We start from the raw sequence: 27,072 nt of genomic DNA on the forward strand, positions 1-27,072 counted from the left end.
TAACCACATGCGATATCAAGTGAAATTTTCTAATCCTTTTGACTTTGCTTATTATTATTATTATTATAAGTTGATTACGTGGTTAGCTCTACTTCCATGTACTTAAAATATCATATGCCTACTTCACGGCAAGAATAGGGTTGATTTACGGGTACCGTATCGCGGTCACCGTCGAGGAAAATCGTGGGAAATCATCATACTCGTTCTCCATAAAATCAAACCAAGATGAAGGAACCCTAAGTTAAGCTGGAAAAACGAACGAAATTGAGAAGAAATTATTTCGTCTCACGCACATCTAAAAAAATAATAATAATTCACTTCGGGCCACTCACCTTAAACGTCCTCGACGGGTGATCGAGAATTTGTTAGTCGCATCATCACTAGATTAATCATTCACTGGGGCAAGAAAAAATTTTAAAAAATTAATTAATGAAACGTGTCATGTAATTACCACTGCATGTCAATGAATCTCGTCAATTTAAAACACATTGGTTTTTTAATATATTCGATTGAGATTGGCGCAAAAATCTATGTCTTTGTGCTCCATGTATCTTAATTTTTTAAATTCAACGAATCACACAAGAAAATCGTGTTATTGTAAGATAGCTGATTTAATAAAATTTTCTTGGGAAGATTTCAAATATGAGCTAACAATGCCATTATTTTTAAATAAGAGTTTAAATTAAATATTATTTCAAAAAAGCATAAAAATGGCTTCTTTTTCTCAAATAAAAGATTAAAATAGATTTTATTTCAAATAAAGGTCTAAAGTAATCATATTTAGTCTCAAAGAGGAGTTTGACCTCCCAACCGAGGGCATTTTCTTTTTTACTTTTATTTTTTTCCTTTTTCTATTTTTTCTTTCCATAAAAAAATCAAAAAGTAAAAAGGCTAAAACTTAAATAAATAAATACATGAGGGGAAGGCTGGCTAATATTTTTCTTTTATTTGAAAAAAAAAAATTGACTTTTTATTTTTAATCTAATTTAACTAAAATTTAGGTCAAATTTATCTTCGGATGAAATCGTCTTTAATCAATCGAAATATCTTGCCGACTAACGAATCAATAAGGTTAGATCATTATTTAAAATAGCCGTAACTACTTCCCTATCATTATTTTTTTAAAAAAAAAAAAAAAAAACCTATTTGAGTCCTTATTTTAAAAAAAATGGCGTGTCGACTTTTATTTGAAAATTTTCCTATTTTAGGTGCGTTTGGGAACCACTTCCCAAAGCTCTTTGGGGGTCCAAAGCCCCTTGAGCCAAAATAAGGGTGTTTAGCAAAAAACTTTGGAAGGGACTAAATGGCAAAGCAAGTGTTTTTAAGGCTGAAAGCCCAAGGCAGGTGAAGACTTGCCTTGGGCTTTTAGCTTTCTACATGCCCACGCGACATTGTTCACTTTTTTTTTCCAAAATTGTCCTCATGAATTTTTGTTTTTTCGATGCTTGCCCTTGGATGAAACACTGTTCATCTTCTCGAGCCGACGACGCTACAAGGACGTTGCGACCTAGGCAATCGTCGTCAAAGAGTCGGGCGACCTCCGCGAGTCGCGGCGTTGCGCGATTGTCGCCTACCACACCACGACCTCCGCACAGAGCTCATCGGGCCGCGCAACCCATCTCGGTCGCAGGTCTAGTGGTCGCGACCAAATGCGTGCCGAAGGCTCGAGCGACGACCAAATTTGGGTTGCGCGATCTCGCCGCTCTTGGATCCGGGTCGCGGCGGCGTCGTGCGACCTCCGGCGACCTCGCGCCCTAGATCCCGGGGGGCAAGGTCGCGCGACCCAACCTACGCCCTAGATTTGGGGCGCGAGGTCCTCCCACGACCTTGACGGCCCTGATCTAGGTCGCCGGAGGTTGAGGCGCATCACGCAACGTGCGCAACCTCGTCGCCCCGATCCGAGGTCATCGGAGGTAGAGGCCACATCGCACAACGCGCCCGACCTCGCCGCCCAAATTTGGGGTCACCGAGGTTGCGAAGGCGTCGGGCGACCTCACCACCCCAAATCGGTCGCGGGAGGTCCGTCAATCTGGCCGCGCCATTGATCCAATTTTTTAAAATTTTCTTTTAATAATTTTTTTTTACCATAAAACTCATTTGTAAATGTAATTTCCCAAACACCATTTTGCTCAAACTTTCAAAGTACAATTTACCAAACACAGTTTTTCTCTAGTACCATGCATTTCCTTTGCTCTAGTATTTTTCAATTTCGCATCGAATTCAAATTACGGAAGAAATTGGAGGGAGGTGGAGGAGCGGGAAGGAGGGATGGTCATTCAAAAGCGGTCAACGCGGCGACCGGCACTAGCCGGTGCAGAGAGCATTTTAAAAAAAAGCGAATGATCCCCCGCCTCGGAACGCGCTACTCCTCGTCACCTCCACGTGTCCGGTCTTATCCCCTTCTCCCACCTCTATAAAACGCTAGAAAAGCCTCCCCGAAAAAGAAAGAAAGAGAAGAAAACCCAGTCCAGTTTTTACCGTTAAAAAAGCACAGCTTCCTCTCTCCATCTTCATCTTTACCTTCACTCTCCCTCGATTTCTCCGCCGCCGTAATGGCCACCGGCCTCCTTCCCTCCGGAACCCTCGCCGTCAAGGCCGCCGCCTCCTCCTCCGGCGAGCGCAACCCCGGGCCCCGCCGGCCGGCGAACAGCCTCCTCCTCCAACAACGGCTGGTTGGCCCCGATCTTCGGCTTCTCCGCCGACCCGGGCTACATTGACTCCGCCGCCGGCAAGGTCGCCTACCCCAGAAGGCTGACCCGGAGGGAAGCTCGAGCCTGTCCGCGGCGGGGAGGCCCCGCCCCGACCCGATACGGTTCACGGCGGAGAAGGCGCGGCTCCTCAGGCTCATGACCTCCGACGGAGCCTCCCGCCACGACGCCATGTACCACTCCGCAATCGCCTCCCGCCTCGCTTCCGACTTCGGGAACCCGACCGATCTGTAATCCCGCCGGACCGGACCGTGTCAACATCCGTACGATTATCGCTGGATAATAACATCTTTGGGACACGCCCTTTTAATTTTTTTTTGTCTTTTGTAATATTCTCGAATTGTTTATTTAGGTTAGTGGCCTGGTGTTTGTTCTGAGCCATATATTCCGAATTATGGGGGGATGTGGTGATGTAAGGACAGCGAAGATTACGTGAAATGGGTGGATTAATCTTTGTAATCACCGATTATTTTAGTTGATGTAATGTACAGATTTAATGTATACTATAGTTTAAATATCAGACCACTCTTGGCGTTCTCTTTATTGGCATAATATGATTATTCGTAAATTTGCTCATGCGTCATTCTATTTTTTTTAGTCTACCAGTGACATTGACATGATGTGGCCATAAATGATGAAGGGTTGTATCGATCTCGGGTTTATGTTTATTGGCATTATGTAATTATTCACTATTGATTTAGTTATGCATCGTTCTATTTTTAATCCGTCGGTGACAATGACGTGACGCGCCCATAGATGATGAAGGGTTGTATCAATCTTAGGTTTATGTGTTACTTAAAGAGATGATAAGAAAGGTAGGTTGTCTATGAGCTGAATATGATAATTATCGAACTTGAGTTTGATCAATTATTTTGATGTTTAGTGGAGTGTGTCACCCTCTTGGTGTCATTTTTTGTTTGGTCTCGTGATTAGATCTCAATTTTGAATTAATTTATAAAACCATCTGTGATCATGTCATGATGTTGATGTGTACTAAATTATGGGAGCCAAGTTAACCAATGCCGGGCACTTGTCGAGAGAAAAATTATATAAGAACTCAAGTTAACCAATGTCGGCTTGCCCTATGTCGCGTGCTTTCCAATCGAGATTATTAACATACATATGTAAATGAGTTATATTAGAGAAATCTCATATCGAAAAATTATTATGATGTAGAATGATTAATATATCTTAATTTATTCATAACTCATTTGCCTAAGTTTTTGAGTGAATATGGGTCCAATGAGATAAATTTATGGGCTAAAAACCTTGCTCCCTCTTGGCGATCTTCTCAAAAGAATGTATCGACTTCGTCGCCAAAAATATCGAGCCTATGATTGCAATTTTTGGGCAGGTTAGTGTTGTGGCATAGTAACACGAGCTTGACAAATGGTATCAAAACCTATGACCCCAATTTATGGGCAAGTGAGCATTGTGGCCAAGCAATGCACGCCCGTGGGAAGTTGATGCAGTATCAAAGCCCATATTTGCAATTTTTTGAGCAAGTGAACGTCAGCAACGCAGGCCCATGGGAAGTTGACCTAACTTGAATAAATAAGAGCATCACCCATATTTATATTTACTTAAATACTCATAACCGGTCAATCAAAGCCGATCGGAGAATTGATTAGAGAAAGATTCCTTCACTAGAAATGGAGGGGAGAGCTGACTACCACCTCAAGTGAAACACTTGCTAACTAGGCAGAATGATCGTTTTATTTTAACCTTTTAACTTTGCCACTTATTTTACACTAAAATTGAACAAGCACACAATGTACTTGCAACGCACGCATCAAATTGAGTCTCCAACATCGTTCCTTCCCTCGGGATCCCGTGGGGCCCACTCGAACACATTCGGCATGTTTTAATTTTTAAGAAATTCTTGGCGAAATAACCTCGTAAGACATTGACAAATTCTCATTTTTTATTTTTATTTTTGGTCGTGAAAATATTGCCGTAGGAGGCAAGAAAATGCGGATGTACCAAAAGGCATATTCCTCCAAAGGGAAAGCTCGCTGAAAGTATTCCCGACGCGTCGAGAGCTGATTAGAGTACAAAATAGGAGTCCTCTACGTGGCTACGGCCCTCCTTCGCAGGAAATCCTCACGTGCGTGTCGTATGCGCTCCGTCTACGTCGCAAATTCATCGACGAATCCCTCCACAAAAGGGACAATGCGGCCGCCTAGGGCACTTTGAAAATTCTGTTTGTTTGTTTTCGAAAAATTATTGTCCGACTTTTCAATATTTTGACGATAAAAATTTATCGATTTATGGAAAACGCTTTTATAGATTGAATATAACGAGTTTTGATTGGGAAAAGCAATTTTTCCTTCTATAAGAAAAAATCACTTTTCCACCAAATAAAGAAAACCAATCTAAAATTGATTGCCATTTCAATGAAATAAGCATGCCCTTAATATGGCTTTGAATGTATAGATTGGACCAAAAAAGAATTTAATTAGCTACTCCTTAATTATTGAATTGTCATTCCTTCCAATATTTCAAAGTGTACAAATGCCCGGTTCATCAATCAATCATGAGTTTTAGTGTCCCTTATCGACATTCGCAGGAAAATCGTAATTTCGAAAAGTTAATGATTTTCGAGCCACCTAAAATTCCTCATTTTTACATTTTTGTTTCATAAAATTGAGTGCCTACAACTCCATTAAGTTATCTCAATGGAAAAAAAAAAAGTTATCTCAATGGGCACATCTCATTACACTAATAAAAAAAAAATTATAATAACCACATGCGATATCAAGTGAAATTTTCTAATCCTTTTGATTTCGCTTATTATTATTATTATTATAAGTTGATTACGTGGTTAGCTCTACTTCCATGTACTTAAAATATCATATGCCTACTTCACGGCAAGAATAGGGTTGATTTACGGGTACCGTATCGCGGTCACCGTCGAGGAAAGTCGTGGGAAATCATCATACCCGTTGTCCATAAAATCAAACCAAGATGAAGGAACCCTAAGTTAAGCTGGAAAAACGAACGAAATTGAGCAGAAATTACTTCGTCTCACGCACATTTAATTTAAAAAAAAAAAACTAATTCACTTCGGGCCACTCACCTTAAACGTCCTCGACGGGTGGTCGAAAATTTGTTAGTCGCATCATCACTAGATTAATCATTCATTGGGGCAAGAAAAATTTATAAAAAAGAATTAATGAAACGTGTCATGTAATTACCACTGCATGTCGATGAATCTCGTCAATTTAAAACACATTGGTTTTATAATATATTCGATTGAGATTTGGCGCAAAAATCTATGCGTTTGTGCTCAATGTATCTTAATTTTTTTAAATTCAACGAATCACACAATAAAATCTTGTTATTGTAACATAGCTGATTTAATAATATTTTATTGGGAATGAAAATATGAGCTGAAAATGCCCTTAGTTGAAAAAAATAAGGGTTTAAATTGGATATTATTTTAAATAAGAACTTGAAAATGACTTCTTTTTCTCAAATAAATACTTGAAATGGATTTTATTTCAAATAAAGGTATAAAGTTGCCATATTAATCTCAAAGAGGAATTTGACCTCTTAACTAGGGGCATTTTCTTTTTAATTTTATTTTTCCTTTTTTCTATTTTTTCTTTCCATAAAAAACTCAAAAAAAGTAAAAAGGCTAAAACTTAAATAAATAAATACACGATTGGGAGGGCTGGCTAATACTTTTATCTTTTTTTTGGAAAAAAATGTCTTTTTTTATTTGTAATCTAATTTAACTAAAATTTAGGTTAAATTTATCTTCGGACGAAATTGTCCTTAATCGATCGGAATATCTTGCCAACTTACGAACTAATAAGGTTAGGTAATTATTTAAAATAGCCATAACCATTTCATATCTTTATTCAAAATAAAGTCATATTTGAGCTCTTATTTTTTTTTTTTAAATGATGGCATGTCAGACTTTTATTTAAAAAATTTCCTATTTTCCCTAGTACCACGCATTTCCTTTGGTCTAGTATTTTCAATTTCGCATCGAATTCGAAATGCGGAGGAAATTGGAGGGAGGTGGAGGGGGAGGGGGAAGGAGGGATGGTCATTCAAAAGCGGTCAACGCGGCGACCGGGACTAGCCGGTGCAGAGAGCATTAAAAAAAAGCGAATGATCCCCCCGCCTCGTAACGCGCTACTCCCCGTCACCTCCACGTGTCCGGTCTCATCCCCTCCTTCCCCCACCTCTATAAAACGCTAGAAAAGCCTCCCCAAAACGAGAAAGAAAGAGAAGAAAACCCAGTCAGGTTTATACCGTTGAAAAAGCACAGCTTCCTTTCTCCATCTCCATCTTTACCTTCACTCTCTCTCGATTTCTCCGCCGCCGTAATGGCCACCGGCCTCCTTCCCTCCGGAACCCTCGCCGTCAAGGCCGCCGCCGCCTCCTCCTCCGGCGAGCGCAACCCGGGCCCCGCCGGCCGGCGAACAGCCTCCTCCTCCAACAACGACTGGTTGGCCCCGATCTTCGGCTTCTCCGCCGACCCGGACTACATTGACTCCGCCGCCGGCAAGGTCGCCTACCCCCAGAAGGCCGACCCGGAGGGAAGCTCGAGCCTGTCCGCGACGGGGAGGCCCCGCCCCGACCCGATACGGTTCACGGCGGAGAAGGCGCGGCTCCTCAGGCTCATGACCTCCGACGCGGCCTCCCGCCACGACGCCATGTACCACTCCGCGATCGCCTCCCGCCTCGCTTCCGACTTCGGGAACCCGACCGATCTGTAATCCCGCCGGACCGGACCGTGTCAACATCCGTACGATTGTCGCTGGATAATAACATCTTTGGGACACGCCCTTTTAATTTATTTTTTCTTTTGTAATATTCTCGAATTGTTTTTTAGGGTTAGTGGCCTGGTGTTTGTTCTGAGCCATATATTCCGAATTATGGGGGGGATGTGGTGATGTAAGGACAGCGAAGATTACGTGAAATGGGTGGATTAATCTTTGTAATCACCGATTATTTTAGTTGATGTAATGTACAGATTTAATGTATACTATAGTTTAAATATCAGACCACTCTTGGCGTTCTCTTTATTGGCATAATATGATTATTCATAAATTTGCTCATGTGTCATTCTATTTTTTTTAGTCTACCACTGACAACGACGTGATGTGGCCATAAATGATGAAGGGTTGTATCGATCTCGGGTTTATGTTTATTGGCATTATGTAATTATTCACTATTGATTTAGGCATGCATTGTTCTATTTTTAATCCATAGGCGACAATGACGTGACGCGCCCATATATGATCAAGGGTTATATCAATCTCAAGTTTATGTGTTATTTAAAGAGATGATAAGAAAGGTAAGTTGTATATGAGCTGAATATAATAATTATCGAACTTGAGTTTGATCAACTATTTTGATGTTTAGTGGAATGTGTCACCCTATTGGTGTCATTTTTTGTTTGGTCTCGTGATTAGATCTCACTTTTGAATTAATTTATAAAACCATCTGTGATCATGTCATGATGTTGATGTGTACTGAATTATGGGAGCCAAGTTAACCAATGCTGAGCACTTGTCGAGAGAAAAATTATATAAGAACTCAAGTTAACCAATGCCGGCCGCTTGCCCTCTGTCGCGTGCTTTCCAATCGAGATTATTAACATACATGTGTAAATGAGTTATATTAGAGAAATCCCATATCGAAAAATTATTATGATGTAGAATGATTAATGCATCTTAACTTATTCATAACTCATTTGCCTAAGTTTTTGAGTGAATATGGGTCCAATGAGATAAATTTATGGGCTAAAAACTTTGCTCCTCTAGCGATCTTCTCAAAAGAATGTATCACACTTGTGACAAAAATATTAGAGCCTATGATTGCAATTTTTAAGTAGGTTAGTGTTGTGGCATAGTAACACGAGCTTGACAAATGGTATCAAAACCTATGACCCCAATTTATGGGCAAGTGAGCATTGTGGCCAAGCAATGCATGCCCGCGGAAGTTGATGCCGTATCAAAGCCCATGGTTGCAATTTTCTGAGCAAGTGAATGTTAGCAACGCAGGCCCACGGGAAGTTGACCTAACTTGAGCTCAAAGGAAAATTGTTATTTGTGATGATGTATATGTGAGTGAATTGTGTTAAAAAAAAATCCCACATAAAAGAATTTGTGTAGATGTAGTGCAGAGCAGTTGACTCATAACTCATTAGCTTAAGCTTGGCAATCTCCTCGAGAAAAGATATTGGATCAAATTTCTGCTGCACACTCCCAATAACGATCAAGATATTGATATCTAAATTGATTTTCATGTATCCTTCTCTGAAAGTACTTCAAAGAGAGCCCAGGCAAAATCACAAAAGCTATCATTTCTCAACTTGTTTAATCTCTTAAACTGGGCCCAATAGCTGCCCGGTCCACTACATACCATTTGTGAAGCTTGGCCCATCCATGGCCCAAGAATGGGCTTGGGCCATCTAACAAAACCTCTCTTTGTTCTTCTTTTGCATGTTTGAAGAACAACCCAAGGCCCAAAAGTAAAGTAGGGAGGGAAAAGCTTTACTGAGAATAATCCTCTATCGAAGTAAATAAGAGCATCACCATATTTATATTTACTTAAATACCCATAACCGGTCAATCAAAGCCGATCGGAGAATTGATTAGAGAAATATTCTTTCACTAGAAATGGAGGGGAAAGCTGACTACCACCTCAAACGAAACACTTGCTAACTACGCAGAATGGTCGTCTTATTTTAACCTTTTAACTTTGCCACTTATTTTACGCTAAAAATTGAACAAGCACACAATGTACTTGCAACGCACGCATCAAATTGAGTCCCCAATATCGTTCCTTCCTCGGGATCCCGTGGGGCCCACTCGAACGCATTCGAGCATGTTTTAATTTTTAAGAAATTCTTCGAAATAACCTCGTAAGACGTTGGGAAATTCCCAATTTTATTGTTATTGTTATTTTTTGGTCGTGAAAATATTGCCGTAGGAGGCAAGAAAATGCGGATGTACCAAAAGGCATATTCCTCCAAAGGGAAAGCTCGCTGAAAGTATTCCCGACGCGTCGAGAGCTGATTACAGTACAAAATAGGAGTCCTCTACGTGGCCACGGCCCTCCTTCGCAGGAAATCCTCACGTGCGTGTCGTATGCGCTCCGTCTACGTCGCGAATTCATCGACGAATCCCTCCACAAAAGGGACAATGCGGCCGCCTAGGGCACTTTGAAAAATTCCGTTTGTTTGTTTTCGAAAAATTATTGTCCGATTTTTGATATTTTGATGATAAAAAAATTATCGATTAATGGAAAACGCTTTTTATAGATCGAATATAACGAGTTTTGATTGGGAAAAGCAATTTCTCCTTCTATAAGAAAAAAAATCACTTTTCCACCAAATAATTAAAAACCAATCTAAAAATGATTTCCATTTCGATGAAATAAGCATGCCCTTAATATGACTTCGAATGAATAGATTGGACCAAAAGAAAACATTTAATTAGCTATTGAATTGCCATTCCTTCCAATATTTCAAAGTGTACAAATGCCCGGTCAGTCAACCAGTCATGAGTTTTAGTGTCCCTTATCGACATCAGCAAGAAGATCATAATTTCGAAAAGCTAGTTATTTTTGGGCCACTTAAAATTCTTCATTTTTACATTTTTCTTTCATGAAATTGAGTGCCTACAACTTTCGACGCCATTGAGTTATCTTAATGGGCACGTCTTGTTACACCTAAAGAAAAAGAATTATAATAACCACATGCAATATCAAGTGAAATTTTTTAATCCTTTTGACTTTGCTTATTATTATTATAAGTTGATTACGTGGTTAGTTCTACTTCCATGTACTTAAAATATTATATGCCCGCTCCACGGCAAGATTCGGGTTGATTTACTGGTACCGTATCGCCGTCCCCGTCGAGGAAAATCGTGGGAAATCATCATACTCGTTCTCCATAAAATCAGACCAAGATGAAGGAACCCTGAGTGAAGCTGGAAAAACGAACGAAATTGAGCAGAAATTACTTCGTCTCACGCACATTTAAAAAATAATAAGAATAATTCACTTCGGGCCACTCACCTTAAACATCCTCGACGGGTGGTCGAGAACTTGTTAGTCGCATCATCACTAGATTAATCATTCACTGGGGCAAGAAAAATTTTATAAAAAAAATTAATGAAACGTGTCATGTAATTACCACTGCATGTCAATGAATCTCGTCAATTTAAAACACATTGGTTTTTAATATATTCGATTGAGATTTGGCGCAAAATCTATGTCTTTGTGCTCCATGTATCTTAATTTTTAAATTCAACGAATCACACAAGAAAATCTTGTTATTGTAAGATAGCTGATTTAATAATATTTTCTTGGGAAGATTTCAAATATGAGCTGAAAATGCCATTATTTTTTTCAAATAGGGGTTTAAATTAGCTATTATTTCAAATAAGAGCATGAAAATTGTTTCTTTTTCTCAAATAAAGGCTTAAAATGAATATTATTTCAAATAAAAGTCTAAAGTTGTCATATTAGTCTCAGTGAAGAGTTTGACCTCCCAACTAGGGGCATTTTCTTTTTTTCCTTTTTCTATTTTTTTCTTTCCATAAAAAAATCAAAAAAGTAAAAAGGCTAAAACTTAAATAAAGAAATACACGGGTGGGAGGGCTAGCTAATTTTTTTTTTTTTTTTTTTTTTTAATCTAATTTAACTAAAATTTAGGTTAAATTTATCTTCGGATGAAATTGTTCTTAATCGATCGTAATATCTTGCCGACTAGCGAACTAATAAGGTTAGGCCATTGTTTAAAATAGCCGTAACCATTTCATATCGTTATTTAAAATAAAGTCACATTCAAGCCTTTATTTTTAAAAAAAATGATGGCAAGTCAGACTTTTATTTGAAAATTTTCCTATTTTATCTAGTACCATGCATTTCCTTTGGTCTAGTATTTTTCAATTTCGCATCGAATTCGAAATGCCAAGGAAATGGGAGGGAGGGGGAGGGGGAGCGGGGATGGTCATTCAAAAGCGGTCAACGCGGCGACCGGGACTAGCCGGTGCAGAGAGCATAAAAAGCGAATGATACCCCGCCTCGTAACGCGCTACACCCCGTCACCTCCACGTGTCCGGTCTTATCCCCTTCTCCCATCTCTATAAAATGCAAGAAAAGCCTCCCCGGAACGAGAAAGAAAGAGAAGAAAAACCCAGTCAAGTTTATACCGTTGAAAAAGCACAGCTTCCTCTCTCCATCTCCATCTTTACCTTCACTCTCTCGATTTCTCCGCCGCCGTAATGGCCACCAGCCTCTTTCCTCCGGAACCCTCGCCGTCAAGGCCGCCGCCTCCTCCTCCGGCGAGCGCAACCCCCGCCGGCCGGCGAACCGCCTCCTCCTCCTCCTCCTCCAACAACAACAGCTGGTTGGCCCCGATCTTCGGCTTCTCCGCCGACCCGGACTACATTGACTCCGCCGGCGGCGGCAAGGTCGCCTACCCAAGGAAGGCCGGCTTGAGGACTCGGGCTCGAGCCTGTCCGCGGCGGGGCCCCGCCCCGACCCGATCCGGTTCACGGCGGAGAAGGCGCGGCTCCTCAGGCTCATGACCTCCGACGCGGCCTCCCTCCACGACGCCATGTACCACTCCGCGATCGCCTCCCGCCTCGCTTCCGACTTCGGGAACCCGACCGATCTGTAATCCTGCCGGACCGGACCGTGTCAACATCAGTACGATTGTCGCTGGATAATAACATCTTTGGGACACGCCCTTTTAATTTTTTTCTTTTGTAAAATTCTCGAATTGTTTATTTAGGTTAGTGGCCTGGTGTTTGTTCTGAGCCATATATTCCGAATTATGGGGGGGATGTGGTGATGTAAGGACAGCGAAGATTACGTGAAATGGGTGGATTAATCTTTGTAATCACCAATTACTTTAGTTGATGTAATGTACAGATTTAATGTATACTATAGTTTAAATATTTGATCACACTTGGCGTTGTCTTTATTGGCATAATGTGATTATTCATAAATTTGGTCACGCGTCATTATATTTTTAGTCTACCAGCGACAACGACATGGTGTGGCCATAGATGATGAAGGGTTGTATCGATCTCGGGTTTATGTTTATTGGCATTATTCACTATTGATTTAGGCATGCATTGTTCTATTTTTAATCCATCGGCGACAATGATGTGACGCGCCCATATATGATCAAGGGTTATATCAATCTCAAGTTTATGTGTTATTTAAAGAGATGATAAGAAAGGTAAGTTGTATATGAGCTGAATATAATAATTATCGAACTTGAGTTTGATCAACTATTTTGATGTTTAGTGGAATGTGTCACCCTATTGGTATCATTTTTTGTTTGGTCTCGTGATTAGATCTCACTTTTGAATTAATTTATAAAACCATCTGTGATCATGTCATGATGTTGATGTGTACTGAATTATGGGAGCCAAGTTAACCAATGCCGGGCACTCGTTGAGAGAAAAATTATACAGGAACTCTAATGTTGACATCTATATGTTCTAAGAAAAAATCAAATTTTGCAAGATGTTGATGGAGCATAAAAAGGAAAAAAAAGTACAAATGTATTCAAACACGTCACTTCAACTTCTAAAGTACTAGTTACACACGTCATATGAAAAGTTAGTATACTAAGCAATGCGTAAACGGAGAGTCAAATGTCCAGTTGGTAGATTGTTTGTGAATTTCGGTCCCTTATCAAGGTTCGAAGGGAAGGGATATCGTAATTTCAAAAAGCTAGTTAGTTTTTTTGGCTGCTTAGAATTCTTACTTTTTCCCTTTTTATTTATTTATGAAATTGAGTGTCTATAACTTTTGATGCCATTGAGTTATTTTAATGGTCACATCTCGTTACACCTAAATTAAAAGAATTATCACCACCAAATTCGATTTCATGTGAAATTTTCTAATCTTTTGGACATTGGTTATTAGTATTATTATTATAAGTTAATTATGGGGTTAGCTCTACTTCCATGTACCTAAAATTGTATATGTCCGCTTCATAGTAAGATTCGGGCTAATTTACGGGAACCGTATCGCCATCGCCATCGAGGAAAATCATGGGAAATCATCATACTCATTCTCCAAAAGAATCGAATCAAAATGAAGAAACCCCAAGTTAAGCTGGAAAATTGAACGAAATTGAGCAGAAATTACTTCGTATTCCGCACATTCAACAAAATAATTAACTACAGCCATTCCCCTTAAACGTCCTCGACGGGTTGTCAACAATTTCTTAGTCGCATTGTCACTAGATTAATCATTTATCAGCACAAAAGATAATAATAATGAACGCGTGATGTAATTAGTCATCTGTAGACGCTCTATATAGATGAATCCAAGATCGACATCAGTTTAAAATGAATCAGCATTTCAACACGTTTGATTGAGACTAACAATATATGTAAAGAATGTTAGAACTCAAAAAAAATTTGGTGCATCATATGTGCTGCACTCACTATATCTATTTGATTTTAAATTAGGGTATCAATTTGGTGTTTTACTCACTGTTTGTTATAGGTGTGTCAATTTGTAATTTTTCATGAGGATGATCCAATTTAACGTAAATTATCAGAGAGTATACAAATGTAAAGTTTCGAGGTTTTTTGTGGTTACAATTTAATATAAATTTGTCATAAGAGTATAAATTTGAGGTTTTTTATAACATAGGAGTGAACGGTTTCAAGTTCTGCTTGAAATGTGAAATCTATTCATTATAATAGATTCTTTAATTTTTAGAATCTAGAATTTACCATTTATCCTGCATACTCATAAACCTTGAACCTACCTTATTACACTCTCGAGGGTCGATTTCAAAATCTACCTATATTCCATTTGTTGTCTTGATTGAACAATTGTAATAAATCTTCATCGCTAATAACTACTATTTGCAAAAATTCATAAATCTTAACTAATATTTAGATACACGAAAAATATAAAATGTTAACAAAGTAAATGTTTCCATCATGAATATCATCAGAAATGGAGACTCAGACGAGTGGACTCATAATACGCACTTATCATTGGATGACACCACCTCCCTCCACGGTGCCATGTACCACTCTGCGATCGCCTCCCGCCTAGCTTCGAACTTCGGGAACCGAACCGATCTGTAATCCGGCTGGACCGGATTGTGACAACATCCGTACGATTTTCGCTATGTGATATCTTTAGGACACACTCTTTTTTTTTTTTTCCGTGGATTTTTTTTTTTTTTTTTTTTTTTTTTTTTTTTTGGTCATAAACGAGTTTTATATATATAATAAACTGGACTCAGGCAGGAGAGCCCAAACTGGGAGTGTCGTTATAAAGCAAAGCCCAAAGGGCCTGAGAGGAGAAGATAGCCAGGAGCCTTATTCACTCCAAATTGAAACACAGCAGCCTTCACCTCTTCCATGGTTAGTTTTGCCACTAAAAAATTGTTCATTTCATCACAAACTCTTTTGGGACATAAATTCAATACAGGTTCAAAGTTTCTAGGCCCCATCAATGTATATAGGTCCCAAAAAAGGAGATTGTTTTTTTTTCAGGTTAGTGGCCAGGTTTTTGTTCCGAGTCATATTCCAAACTATGGGTGGATGTGGTGATGTGAGGACAGCGAAGGTTACGTGAAATGGGCAGATTAATCTTTGTAATCACCTATTATTTTAGTTGATCACTGATGTAACGTACATATTTAATGTTTAGTATAGTTTAAATACTCAACTACTCTTGGCATTCTCTTTATTGGCATTGTGTAATTCTTCATTTTTAATCTGTCCGCGACAACGACGTGACACGCCCACATATGGCGAAGGGTTGTATTGATCTCGGGTTTATGTAATTTTTAAAGAGATGATAAGAAAGGTAGATCATATATAAGCTAAATTAGATAATTATCAAATTTGAGTTTATCAATGATTTTGATGTTTAGTGGAGTGAATCACCTATTGGGGTCCTTGTTTGTTTGGTCTCGTGATTGGATCTCACTTTCAAGTTAATTTATAAAATCATCTCTGATTGTATCATGATGTTGATAAGTGATGAAATATGGGAGCCATGCTAACCAATGCCAAGCACTTTTTGAGAAAAAAATAATATGAGAATTCCTGTACTGATATCGGTCTATCATGAAATTTTCAAGTATTTCGTGATGAGAAAAAACTAAAGTTCGCAATATTTTGATTGGGCAAAGAATGGAAATAGTAAAAGCCTATTCAAATACGCCATTTCATTTTTCAAAGTACGAATTACACACGTCATAGGAAAAGTCTGTATACCGACACTATACCATTTTCTAGTTTAATTGTTTTGCAAGTGCTTGAATGGCGATCTTGAACAGATCCTTCATGTTAAACCAGGTTATATAAGATGCACTGCAAAATTTGAATTCTATCTTGTAGTAATACGGTCCGTGTATAGTGCTGATGAAGGATTGCACCCGATGTTCTTGTCCTCCATCAATTTGTTCGACCCTTTTTCATTCGAAGCAAGCTTTGGGGCCTTGGGTAAACATGGACATGAAGTGAACATGGGTGGCCTGGTTTTCCACTTGTAGTGCGACTTGTCGAAAGAGACGTGCAATTTGTCGGAAGAGGACGATTGAATTTACGTTTTGAGCTCTATTTTTTAATCATTAAGAAGCGGAGATACATGCAATGAACCTATCTTTATCAGATTCGTCAGCTGAACAGAGTTCGTGGGGAGTTCAATTTGCCCGGGGACCCGAGAATATTGCAGATGTCTCTGTCCACAGGGAAGCATTCTGAGCTGCAAGTGCTTCCCACTGCTCGACTCTTGCATGGCTCCCATGTCATGAAATTCTTACTCTCATCACAAGTTACATTACATTCGCCATTACGAATGTTAGTAGACGTCCGAGACGCCCGGATCTTCGCAAACACTGTTTAACAGGTGCAGAGACATCGGCATCGATGCCTCGTGCAAATAAGTTCTTTTCCTCAAAAGGTGCTGAAGAAAAGTAACTAGACGGTGGATTCATTTGCACGTTCTTTACCGTGTATGATGAATAAGATTTCCATGATATATGCGGGCAAGATGAGTAAGAAGACGTGATTCACAAAAGCCAAGGAAAATGAACAGAGGCAAGTGAGCAAAGCCTCCTGCTCACAAGCTTGCCTTTCAATTCCATGACCCAAAAACACAGCGCAGGCACGTAGGCAGATGAGTAACGAGCGAGCCAGCAGAGACTATCTCATTCGCAAAACTAAACTATTTGCCTCAACCAAGAAATCAAATCTTCAATAATATAGAGATAGATCTCCTATTTACTCCACCATGGCACCCTGCACAAAGGTTGTCTAAACGGTCAAGCCAGTGAAGGGAGAGGCTAGAGACCTAAGCGAGCATGACAGAACTTACAATTAAACCTGATGAAGAGCTGGTCTCTATATCAAGTGTCTATATCATGATTGGATTTAAGCAAGAGGCAATTGCAGGATTGGGCCTCATTCCCAAAACCCTCTACCACAACCAAAAAATGGGAGTACAATACGGTCCTGCAAAACCTTCCAGCGCTACCGACATTAAAGACGTGTGCGGACTCGATTTTACTGTCTTCAAGCTCCTCACATCACTTGCTTCCAGTGTCATATATGTCCGTGCTGCACATATTTATTCACCGAAACATTTTTCCATGACCAAAAACAAGAAGTTTAGATTGAGGGAAAGCGCATGAGAAGATAATCACTTTCTCTAAACAACTAAATAAGTGAAAATTAATCTGAAAATGACTACTTTTCGATGAAATAAACATGCCCTCAATATGACTTTGAATGAATAGATCGGGCAAAGAGAAAATATTTATATAGCAACTACTATAATCACCGAATCACTATTCCTTATGATATTTCAAAGCACACAAATGCCCAGTCGATCGACTATTCGCGAATTTCATTGTCCCCCATCGAGGTTCGAAGGAAGATTGTTCAAAAAGTTAGTGCTAGACCGTTTTTAAGGCGTGTTTGGTAACTTGCTCAATAGTAACTAATTCTATTCTTTTGTTTCCGTAAGTAGATTTGAAATATAAATCCTTTGATAAATTTTTGTTCCCGTTCCGAGAAACGAAAATCCGTTCTTTTGTTCTCAAGAATAGATTTGGAATAGAATCAAAAAGTTAAAAAAATTTACTTCTTTGTTCTTGAAAATAATTGTAGAATCAAATCCAAACCTATTTTTCTTTTTCTCCTTTCTTTTCTTCTTTTCTCCTTCTCTCTTCTTTCCTTCTTCTTCCCCCCAACCAGTAGCCAATTGCTGCCACCGCCATTGGCCATGGTCGAATCGGCCGGGCGAGGTCGACAAGCTCATCGGAGCCTCGCCATTAGCCTTGACCTCACCCGGGCAACATAAGGTCGGCCTCGCCCTCGCATGGTGAGGCCCAACCTCGCGGCAGCCTAGCAAGGCCGAGGCTTGTAATGGCTAAGTGAGCCTTCAACAAGCTCATCGAACCTCACCCGTCTATCGCCGACAACCGACCACAAAGAAGGAGGAAGAAGAAGAGAAAAGGAAAAAGGAAAAATAAGAAAAATATAATAAAAGTATTAAAAAATTTAAAAACAAAAATTTTAGGAGTCCTACTAGATGCATTTTATTTCGGAAATAAAAATTTTGAGCGAGCTTACCAAAAATTTGAAAATTATTTTCTAAAATAGAATAAAAATGAATAATTTCTTAGCAGAAATTGTTTCGAAAGAAAAGTCATTATGGAACGCCCACTTAGAAATCTTTCTTTTTCCCTGCTTTTTTTTTTTTTTTTTTTCATGAAAGTGAGTGCGTGCCACCTTAGACGCCACTGAGTTATATTGGCAGGTCAATGTGATTTTCACGTCCCGTTACACTTCAACAAAATAAATTATTCGAGTGAAATTTTCGACATCTCAGACTTTGTTATTATTATTAGTTGATTATGTAGTTGGCTCTACTTCCATGTACCTAAAATTGTATATGTCCGCTTCATAGCAAGATTCAGGTTTAATTTCCGGGTACCATCTCGCCATCGCCATCGCCATCGAGGAAAATCATAGGAAATCATCATACTCGTTCTCCAAAAGAATCAAATCAAAATGAAGGAACCCTAAGTTGAGCTGGAAAAATTAAGGAAATTAAGCAGAAATTACTTCGTCTCGGGCACGTTTAAAAGGATGATTAACCACGACCATTCCCCCTAAACGTCCTCGACGGGTTGTCAACAATTTACGGGTTGTCAACAATTTCTTAGTCACATCTTCACTAGTTTAATCATTTATCAGCGCCAAAAATGATAATAATGAACATGTCATGTAATCGGGTCATCTGTAAACGCTTTATGTAGACAAATTAGAGATCGCCATTAGTTTGAAATAAATTAGCGTTTCAACACAATCAACCGAGACTAATGATACATGTAAAGAATGTTATAACTCAATTTTTTTGGTGCGTCATATGTGTTGTGTTTACTATACTTTAACATTTCAAATTCAATTAATCGCACGAATAAAGTAATGTAGCTAATCTAATATTATTCTCTAGTAGCTTACATTTACTTTTGTGTAGTATCTTTCAATTCAAATAGGAGAAATTTGATATTAAATCGGTATACCGCCAGTTTAGGGTTTTACCCACCGTTTGTTACAAATGTATCAATTTGTGGTTTTTCGTGGTAATAATCCAATTTAACAATAACTGATGAAGGGTATACAAATATACAAGTTTGGTGTTTTTTGTGATAAAAAAAATAGTTTGGTATAAATTTGTTATAAGTGCATCAATTTGAGATTTTTGGTGGCATTAACTAAGGGTGAGCAATTATAGGTTCCGCTTGAAATTTAAATCTATCTATCAAAATAGGTTCCGTGATTTTTGGAACTTATAATCTACCATACATATCCAAAAACTTGAAACCTACCCTATCATAGATTCTAGGATCAGTTTTAGAATCTACCCATATTCTATTTGTAGTCTTAATTGAAAGATTACAGTGAATCATCTTCACTAATAATCACTATTTGCTAAAATCCATAAATTATAATCGATATTTAGATATATGAAAAATATGAAATATTAATAAATTAAAAGTTTCGGTCATGGAGATAGTCGGAAATAGAAGCTTATACTAGTGGATTCATATTACACACTTATCATTAAATGCCATAAAATGCCATAGGGTTGCGCGAAGGCATAACGAGAAAAAAATAAGACTTGTTTTAGGACAGGTTCCCCAATTTTGGATCTTGAAAACTATTATGCATATTCTAGAAGAAACCTAGGATTGACCCCAATTCTAGCCCACAATTCTAGCCCACAACTATTATCACTTCTAGTATTGACCCCATTTTTTTTATAAATAAAAAAAAACTCTTCAAAAGAAAATGATAAATGGAAGATGTGGATCATTAAAAAGTAGTTAATACGATGACTGACTAGCCAATGCAATGAGCAGAAAAATGAATAATCCCCCTCATAATGCGCACGGCAATCAAACCTGGTTTTACCCAAGAAAAGGATTGCACTGCCCAAAAAAAGTCTGCAAACTAGTTCCCCGAATAGGTTCCAAATTTTGCGAACTCGTTATAATTGGGCTTTTGAGTGAATGCCCAACAAGAGAATTGGCTTTGGAATCGATTTTGTAAACTAAAAGCCAAAATCTTAATTTCTTTTCTCCTAAATTCTTTTCTCCTAAATTCTAACAGCAACACTCTTTTATCATTTGTCTCTTCTCAGAATTTCTCGCTAGTTTTTCTCTTCCCTTTAATTCTTTATAAATGAATGGAGAATGGATTTTTTTTTTTGTTCATCTTTTACATTGAATCATTTCAATATTCATGGCCTCATATAATTTTTTTATAAAAAATAATAAATAAATAAAATGAGTTCACAAATAAACCTTGAAACCAGGCCGAAAAAAATGTAGGCTCCGGACCAATTACTGGCAAACGGAATAGGTTTCAAGATCTAAAAGTAAGAATCGATTTAAACATGGTAGATTTCAGATTCTAGCTCTAGTACCTAGTCCTTCTAGAACCCATCACCCCTAATGTTGTGCTTTAGAACCTACTCGTTCTAGAACCCATCACCCCTAACAGTGTGCACTCCCCGTCACCTCCACGTGTCCAGTCTTATCCCCTCTATAAAAGGCTAAAAAGCCATCCCCGAAGGAGGAGAAAGAGTAGAAAACCAGTCAGGTTTATACAGTTGAAAGGACCACCTCCGCTCTCCATCTCCATCTCACGTCACTCTCGCTCTCTCTTTCTCTCGATTTCTCCGCCGCCGTAATGGCCACCGGCCTCCTTCCCTCCGGAACCCTCGCCGTCAAGGCCGCCGCCTCCTCCTCCTCCAACAACAACAAGTGGCTGGCCCCGATCTTCGGCTTCTCCTCCGACCCGGGCTACATTGACTCCGCCGGCGGCAGCAGCGGCAAGGTCGCCTACCCCAGGAAGGCCGACTTGGAGGGCTCGGGCTCGAGCCTGTCCGCGGCGGGGAGGTCCCGCCCCGACCCGATCCGGTTCACGGAGGAGAAGGCGCGGCTCCTCAGGCTCATGACCTCCGATGCGGCCTCCCGCCACGACGCCATGTATCACTCCGCGATCGCCTCCCGCCTGGCTTCGGACTTCGGGAACCGGACCGATCTGTAATCCGGCCGGGCCGGACCATGTTAACATCAGTACGATTGTCCCTCTATAACATCTTTAGGACACACTTTTAGTTTTTTTTTTCCTTGGCCAGATGTCGTTCCGAGTCGTAATATTCCGGATCATGGGTGGGATGTGGTGATATAAGGACAGCGAAGGTTACGTGAAATGGGTGGATTAATCTTTGTGATCACCTATCAATTTAGTTGGATATTTGATGTAATGTACATATTTAATAATGTTTAATATAGTTTAAATATTTGACCACTCTTGGCATTCTCTTGATTGGCATCAAGTTATTATTAATCAGTAACTTAAGCATGCGTCCTTCTATTTTTAATCCATCAGCGACAACGACGTGATGTGCCCATAAATGATGAAGGGTTTTATCAATCCTGGATAGGAAAGGTAGGTCGTATATAAGCTGAATACGATCATTATCGAACTTAAGTCGATCAATGATTTTGATGTTTAGTGGAGTGAGTCACCTATTGTGGTCATTATTCGTTTGGTATCGTGATTGGATCTCACTTTCAAGTTGATTTATGAAATTATATGTGATTATATCATGAAGTTGATATGTGGTGAAATATGGGAGCCATGTTAACCAATGTCAGGCACCTATTAAAAAAAAAAAAAAAAAATATCATGTGAGAACTTTCCTGATATCTGTCTATTCGTAAGGAGAAAACGCCAAATGAGAAAAAGCCAAAGTTCGCAAAATTTTAATTGAGCAAAGAATGAAAATAGTAAAAGCCTATTCAAACACGTCTTTCGATTTCCAAAATAATAATTACACATCATAAGAAATGTCAGTCAGTGTAGCGAGCACCATTGGCATATTTAAAAACAGCAAAGGTTACGTGAACTGGGTGGATTAATCTTTGTAATTACCAATCATTTTAGTTGATATTTGATGTAATGTACATATTTAATATTTAATATAGTTTAAATATTTGACCACTCTTGGCATTCTCTTTATTGGCATCAAGTGATTATTAATCAGTAACTTGGGCATGTGTCCTTCTATTTTTAATCCATCAGAGACAACGACATGATGTGCCCATAAATGGTGAAGGGTTTTTTCAATTTTGGATAAGAAAGGTAGGTCGTATATAAGCTGAATACGATGATTATCAAATTTAAGTCGATGAATGATTTTGATGTTTAGTGGAGTGAGTCACCTGTCGTGGTCATTGTTTGTTTGGTATCGTGATTGAATCTCACTTTCAAGTTGAGATATGTGATTATGTCATGAAGTTGATATGTGGTGAAATATGGGAGCCATGTTAACCAATGTCGGGCACTTATTAAAAAAAATATCATATGAGAACTCTCATACTGATATCTCTCTATTCGTAACGAGAAAAAGCCAAAGTCCGCAAAATTTTAATTGGGCAAAGAATGGAAATAGTAAAAGCCTATTCAAACACGCCTTTCGATTTCCAAAATAATAACTACTCATCATAAGAAAGGTCAGTGTAGCGAGCACCATTGTATTTTCTAACTTGATTGTTTAACTAGTGTTCGAATGGCAAATCTTGAACAAATCCTTCATGTTAACACCGCTTATATAAGATGCACTGCAAACATTGAATTCGATCTTGTAGTAATACGTTCCATGTATGGTGCTGATGAAGGATTGCACTCCATGACCTCGTGAAGTCGACATGGGATGTCTGGTTTTCCATCTGTTGTGCAACTTGTGGAAAGATACATGCAATTTGTCGGAAGAGGAGTATCGAATTTGTCTTATGAACTCTGTTCTGTATCGTTGATAAGTGGAGATGCACGCAATGAACCTATCTCTGTCAGATTCGTAAGCTGAACAGAGTTCATGGCGAGTTCAATTTGCCCGGGGACCTGAGCAAATTGCAAACGTCTCTTTCCACAAGAACCATTCTGAGCTGCAAGTGCTTTCGACTGCTCGACTCTTGCATGGCCCCCAGGCCTTGAAATTCTCACTCTCATTACAAGTTACATTCGCCATTATGAAGGTTAACACATATATGAAATGCCCAGATCTTTGCAAACACCGTTTAACAGGGGCAGAGACATCAGCATCAATGCCTCGTGCAAATAAGTTCTTTTCCTCAAAAGGTTCAAACTGAGAAGAAAAGAATCTGGACAGTGAATTCATTAACAGGTCATAGCATGAACCATGTACGAGAGTCCCATAATATGAGCAAGCAAGATGAGTAAGAACAGGTGATTCACAAAAGGTAAGGAAAATGAACACAGGCAAGGGGCAATGCCTCCTGCTCAATGGTTTTTTTTTACAAAGGAACTGCAAGAGCACACAAGCTTGCCTTTCGATTCCATGACCCAGAAACACAGCGCACACGTGTAGACATACAGGCAATGCATGCAACTGGGTAATAAGCGAGCCAACAGAGACAATTTGCAAAACGAAAGTACTTGCCTAAACCAAGAAATCAAATCCTCAATTATATAGAGATAAATCTCCTATCCGTTCCACCATGGCACTTTGCACAAAGGTTGTCTAAACTGTCAAGCCAGTGAATGGAGGCTGGAGACCTAACCAAGACAGAACTTACAATTAAACCTGAAGAATCGATAAGAGCTGGTCATTTATTCAAAACATTAGCAAGTCTCTATATCATGATTGGATGTAAGCAAGAGGCAATTACAGGATTGGGCCCCAATTCCCAACACCCCCTATCACAACCAAAAAATGGGAGTACAACATTACTTAAAATATGGTCCTGCAAAAATTTCCGGTGCTAACATGCACCAGGGTGTGTAAGAATTGATTGACCAACATTAAAGACACGTGAGGACTCAATTTTACTCTGTCTTCCAGCTCCTTGCATCACTTGCTTTCAGCGTCATAAATGTCCGTGCTGCAAATGTTTATTAAGGAAAAGCAACGATACTATTGAAAGAACCATACAAATAAAATTGAAAGACTACACAAGATTATAAGATCTTCGCTTAGTCCCAGAAGGTTAAAAAGCACCCTAATTCAATGAATCATAGTAATTTTACAAGCTATAGTGGAATGCAAAAGGACAACTTCTGTAAATTTGTAGGTAAATTCTTCATTGCTAAATTACAAACACAATGAGGGACACCTGCAGGAAAACTACATCCACAAATAACGCAAGGTAGAGGAATTGATTTAATATATGAGAAGATGGGATGGAAACGTTGTCCCACATAAACAATAGAAGACAAGGCTCCTCAAACCTACAGATTTCAGCCAAAAACTCCTTGCTACCTATTAAAAGAAACTGCATCTTAGTTCACATCCTTAAATCATCCGCAGCAGAAGAATAGAGACCTTACATGCCAACATCCTGGGAAGACCTTGACATGCATTTGAAGTTAATACTCTTTTCAGAAAGAAAGAGCTCATCACTCAGGCAAACATTCCCTCGTAGTGTGCAAGTGAAGACTTGATTTCACAATTATACGAGGATTCAAAACCTATCTGCCACCACCTAAGTATCTAAAGGAGCTCTAAAGAACTCAATTGCGCTAGTTCTTTGAAACAGCTTTCTAAGCGCTATTAGAGCATGTATACCAAAGTTTGTCAAGGGATGAAGAGCGGGACAAGGCCATTAACGTTTAAGGTTTTGCACCTTATCCATCAAATCCTCAGTCAACTAAGATCATGAGGATGAAACTACTCGCTCAGAAGCACTACAAGACATGCATCTAGTAACCTCCTGTAACGAGACTCCTATTAAGTAAGGAATTAACATCTTGTACCAACGAAGACACCACTATTTTCTAGATCCTATACAATTACAAACCGTTGACAGATCAATCCGCAATAGACGGTAAAAAATGGATACGAGGGAAAATACTAATACATTCATCTAGAGAAGAACATCGGCAGAAAATCTCGACATAATTCAAAGACGAATGCTTTTAATAAGCACAATCCATCAATACCATGAACATGAACAGATAACAGGCAAAAGCACGAGATGGCAACAAAAAGAAAAAGAATGCAAGGAAAAGGATACACCAAGTAAAACCCATGAGCGAAAGCCCCAGCCAAGACGAGGGTAAACAAACGATCCCTCACCACCGGGTTCCTCCTCAACGAGAGCCGAACTGCAAAACCAGATTCCGAACGACGCAACACCAATTCAATAAGAAAAACAAAACCCAGATGGGATACGACAGAAACGATTGAAAACCCACGAAATTTAATCAAACTCTAAACGATCATCATACGTACTGAGAGGAAGAACAGGGGCGTATATAAGAGGGACCAAGAACTTAATCGGGGATCCTTTGCTTTGCTTCCTCACAACAGCCTCCCTTCGAATCACCAAAGAGAAAAAGACCAAAACCCTCGAGTCAACACAACCGATCAATTCGGAATATTCAAGAAAGATGCAGACTTTGAGCTTCAAAAAGACCCAATTTTTATAAAAACAGAACGAGAATTGTGAACTTACTGGTTGGAGGCGTCGGACGGTGAGGCCATTCAAAAGAGATTGATCAATGTGCGCGGACGCTTGAGAGAGATTCGTCAGGAAAACAAAGGAGTTTTCAACCAGAAAAAGAGTTTTTCTTTGTTAATTTTTTACTAGAGAGCCAGAAAAGAGTTTTGCTGGGCTTAGAATTCAGAATTTCAGATCTCCAAATGATCTTTGGTTTTCATATTACTGTTGGCGGTGGTGAAGCGGTTTTCCGGTTTTGGAGACGGTGAGAAGTATTCGAGACAGCATGTCGTTTCAGCCTGCGCCCTTTGATTCTGGAGTTCTATATTGGGACGAGATTACTTTCAATTTTTTTTGTTTTGCTAAATTACATGATTGCTCTTAGTTGATTTATCGAATTAGCCTTCAATTTCTGTAAATATAAATTGATATTTAACGACATATCCTTTAGCTTTTGAATGTGTTTACATAGGGTTTAGAGCTTATGGTATATGCATGGTACTATATCTCATCAAAGTTTTACTGCCCAATAATCCATTCATAATACAATTAAGCACGCTTTAAAACGACAAATGACCAATTGAAAACATAACCTAAGTAGACAAAATTGAGCGAAAACATTCATCCGCTACTCATTTTTTGAACCAGGCCATGCAGGAAAGAATTATTAGTTAGGCCACGAGTGAGATGCATCCTAATGAACTTGACACCATTACACAATCGTTCATTCAAGTTCTACGGATGTTCGACTGCTGCTGGATTGTGGGACTCAAATCGACGAGGCCTCATCTCATGGGCTTTTTTTCACCGGCGTGGAGGCATGGCACAAGGAAAGCTTAAAGAAAACTTGGACTGAGAAAGCACCTCCGGCCACAATAGATTAATTTTTTCGAAGGAATCATTCGTTTTAGCGTGCCAAAATTAGATTCATCAAACTAGTGGGTTGAAAATCGGGTAAAAAATTATCCGAATCAAAATTAACTAATTTTATGTGTAATGTAAATGTAATGATCGGTATGTGATCCAAGATCAATTCTAAATTACTTTTTCATTAGAATATTGATTTTTTGAAAAGAACGAGCATTTTCATAAATCGGCTCGTTGAAGAAGAAAAAAAAAATTAATTCTCGTTAAAAATGTAAATTCTTTCCTGTTTTTCCTTCAAATTCTCGTCCCGTGACCCTCTGTCGGAACGAGGGCATGAAATTTGACGAAAAGTCCAAGGAGTTTGGTGGAGATAAAGGGCGAAGGATTTGAAATTTCAATTTTTGTATATAATAATAGACTCTTAGGAAATTTCCTCGCACTTTCGCCTCGAAGAAATTTAGGAACGGGGAGGGGAGGAGGGGTAAAGTT

The 27,072-nt window shown here is 39.1% G+C and overlaps 1 protein-coding gene and 1 long non-coding RNA gene across 3 annotated transcripts; one reads left to right on the top strand and one right to left on the bottom strand.

The window, feature by feature from the left end:
* Positions 1–6,951: 6,951 nt before the first annotated feature.
* Positions 6,952–21,562, top strand: LOC104436640. Its single transcript, XM_039310548.1, has 2 exons — positions 6,952–7,090; positions 20,981–21,562. Exons 1-2 carry the CDS (start codon positions 7,049–7,051, stop codon positions 21,296–21,298), a joined length of 360 nt encoding a protein of 119 aa, XP_039166482.1. The 5' UTR covers positions 6,952–7,048; the 3' UTR covers positions 21,299–21,562.
* Positions 17,252–25,909, bottom strand: LOC120292274. Of its 2 annotated transcripts, none has more exons than XR_005550067.1 (4): positions 25,732–25,909; positions 25,509–25,591; positions 25,291–25,381; positions 17,252–17,293 (listed from the first exon to the last, which is right to left on the bottom strand). It is a non-coding gene; the product is annotated as an uncharacterized LOC120292274 (long non-coding RNA). The 2 variants fall into 2 exon arrangements; XR_005550066.1 differs by lacking the exon at positions 17,252–17,293 and adding an exon at positions 23,856–24,159 and having other exon boundaries at positions 25,732–25,900.
* Between the last annotated feature and the right edge of the window lie 1,163 nt (positions 25,910–27,072).

The sequence above is a fragment of the Eucalyptus grandis genome, chromosome 3 (genome assembly GCF_016545825.1).
Source record: "Eucalyptus grandis isolate ANBG69807.140 chromosome 3, ASM1654582v1, whole genome shotgun sequence".
In the NCBI taxonomy this organism is placed as follows: Eukaryota; Viridiplantae; Streptophyta; class Magnoliopsida; order Myrtales; family Myrtaceae; genus Eucalyptus; species Eucalyptus grandis.

What these genes read in the sequence shown, in the direction of transcription:
- LOC104436640 (XM_039310548.1), top strand. Translation starts at nt 7,049, where the DNA reads ATGGCCACCGGCCTCCTTCCCTCCGGAACCCTCGCCGTCAAG. An exon ending in CCGGAACCCTCGCCGTCAAG is followed by an intron (nt 7,091 to 20,980) that starts GCCGCCGCCGCC and finishes CTCGCCGTCAAG; the next exon opens with GCCGCCGCCTCCTCCTCCTC.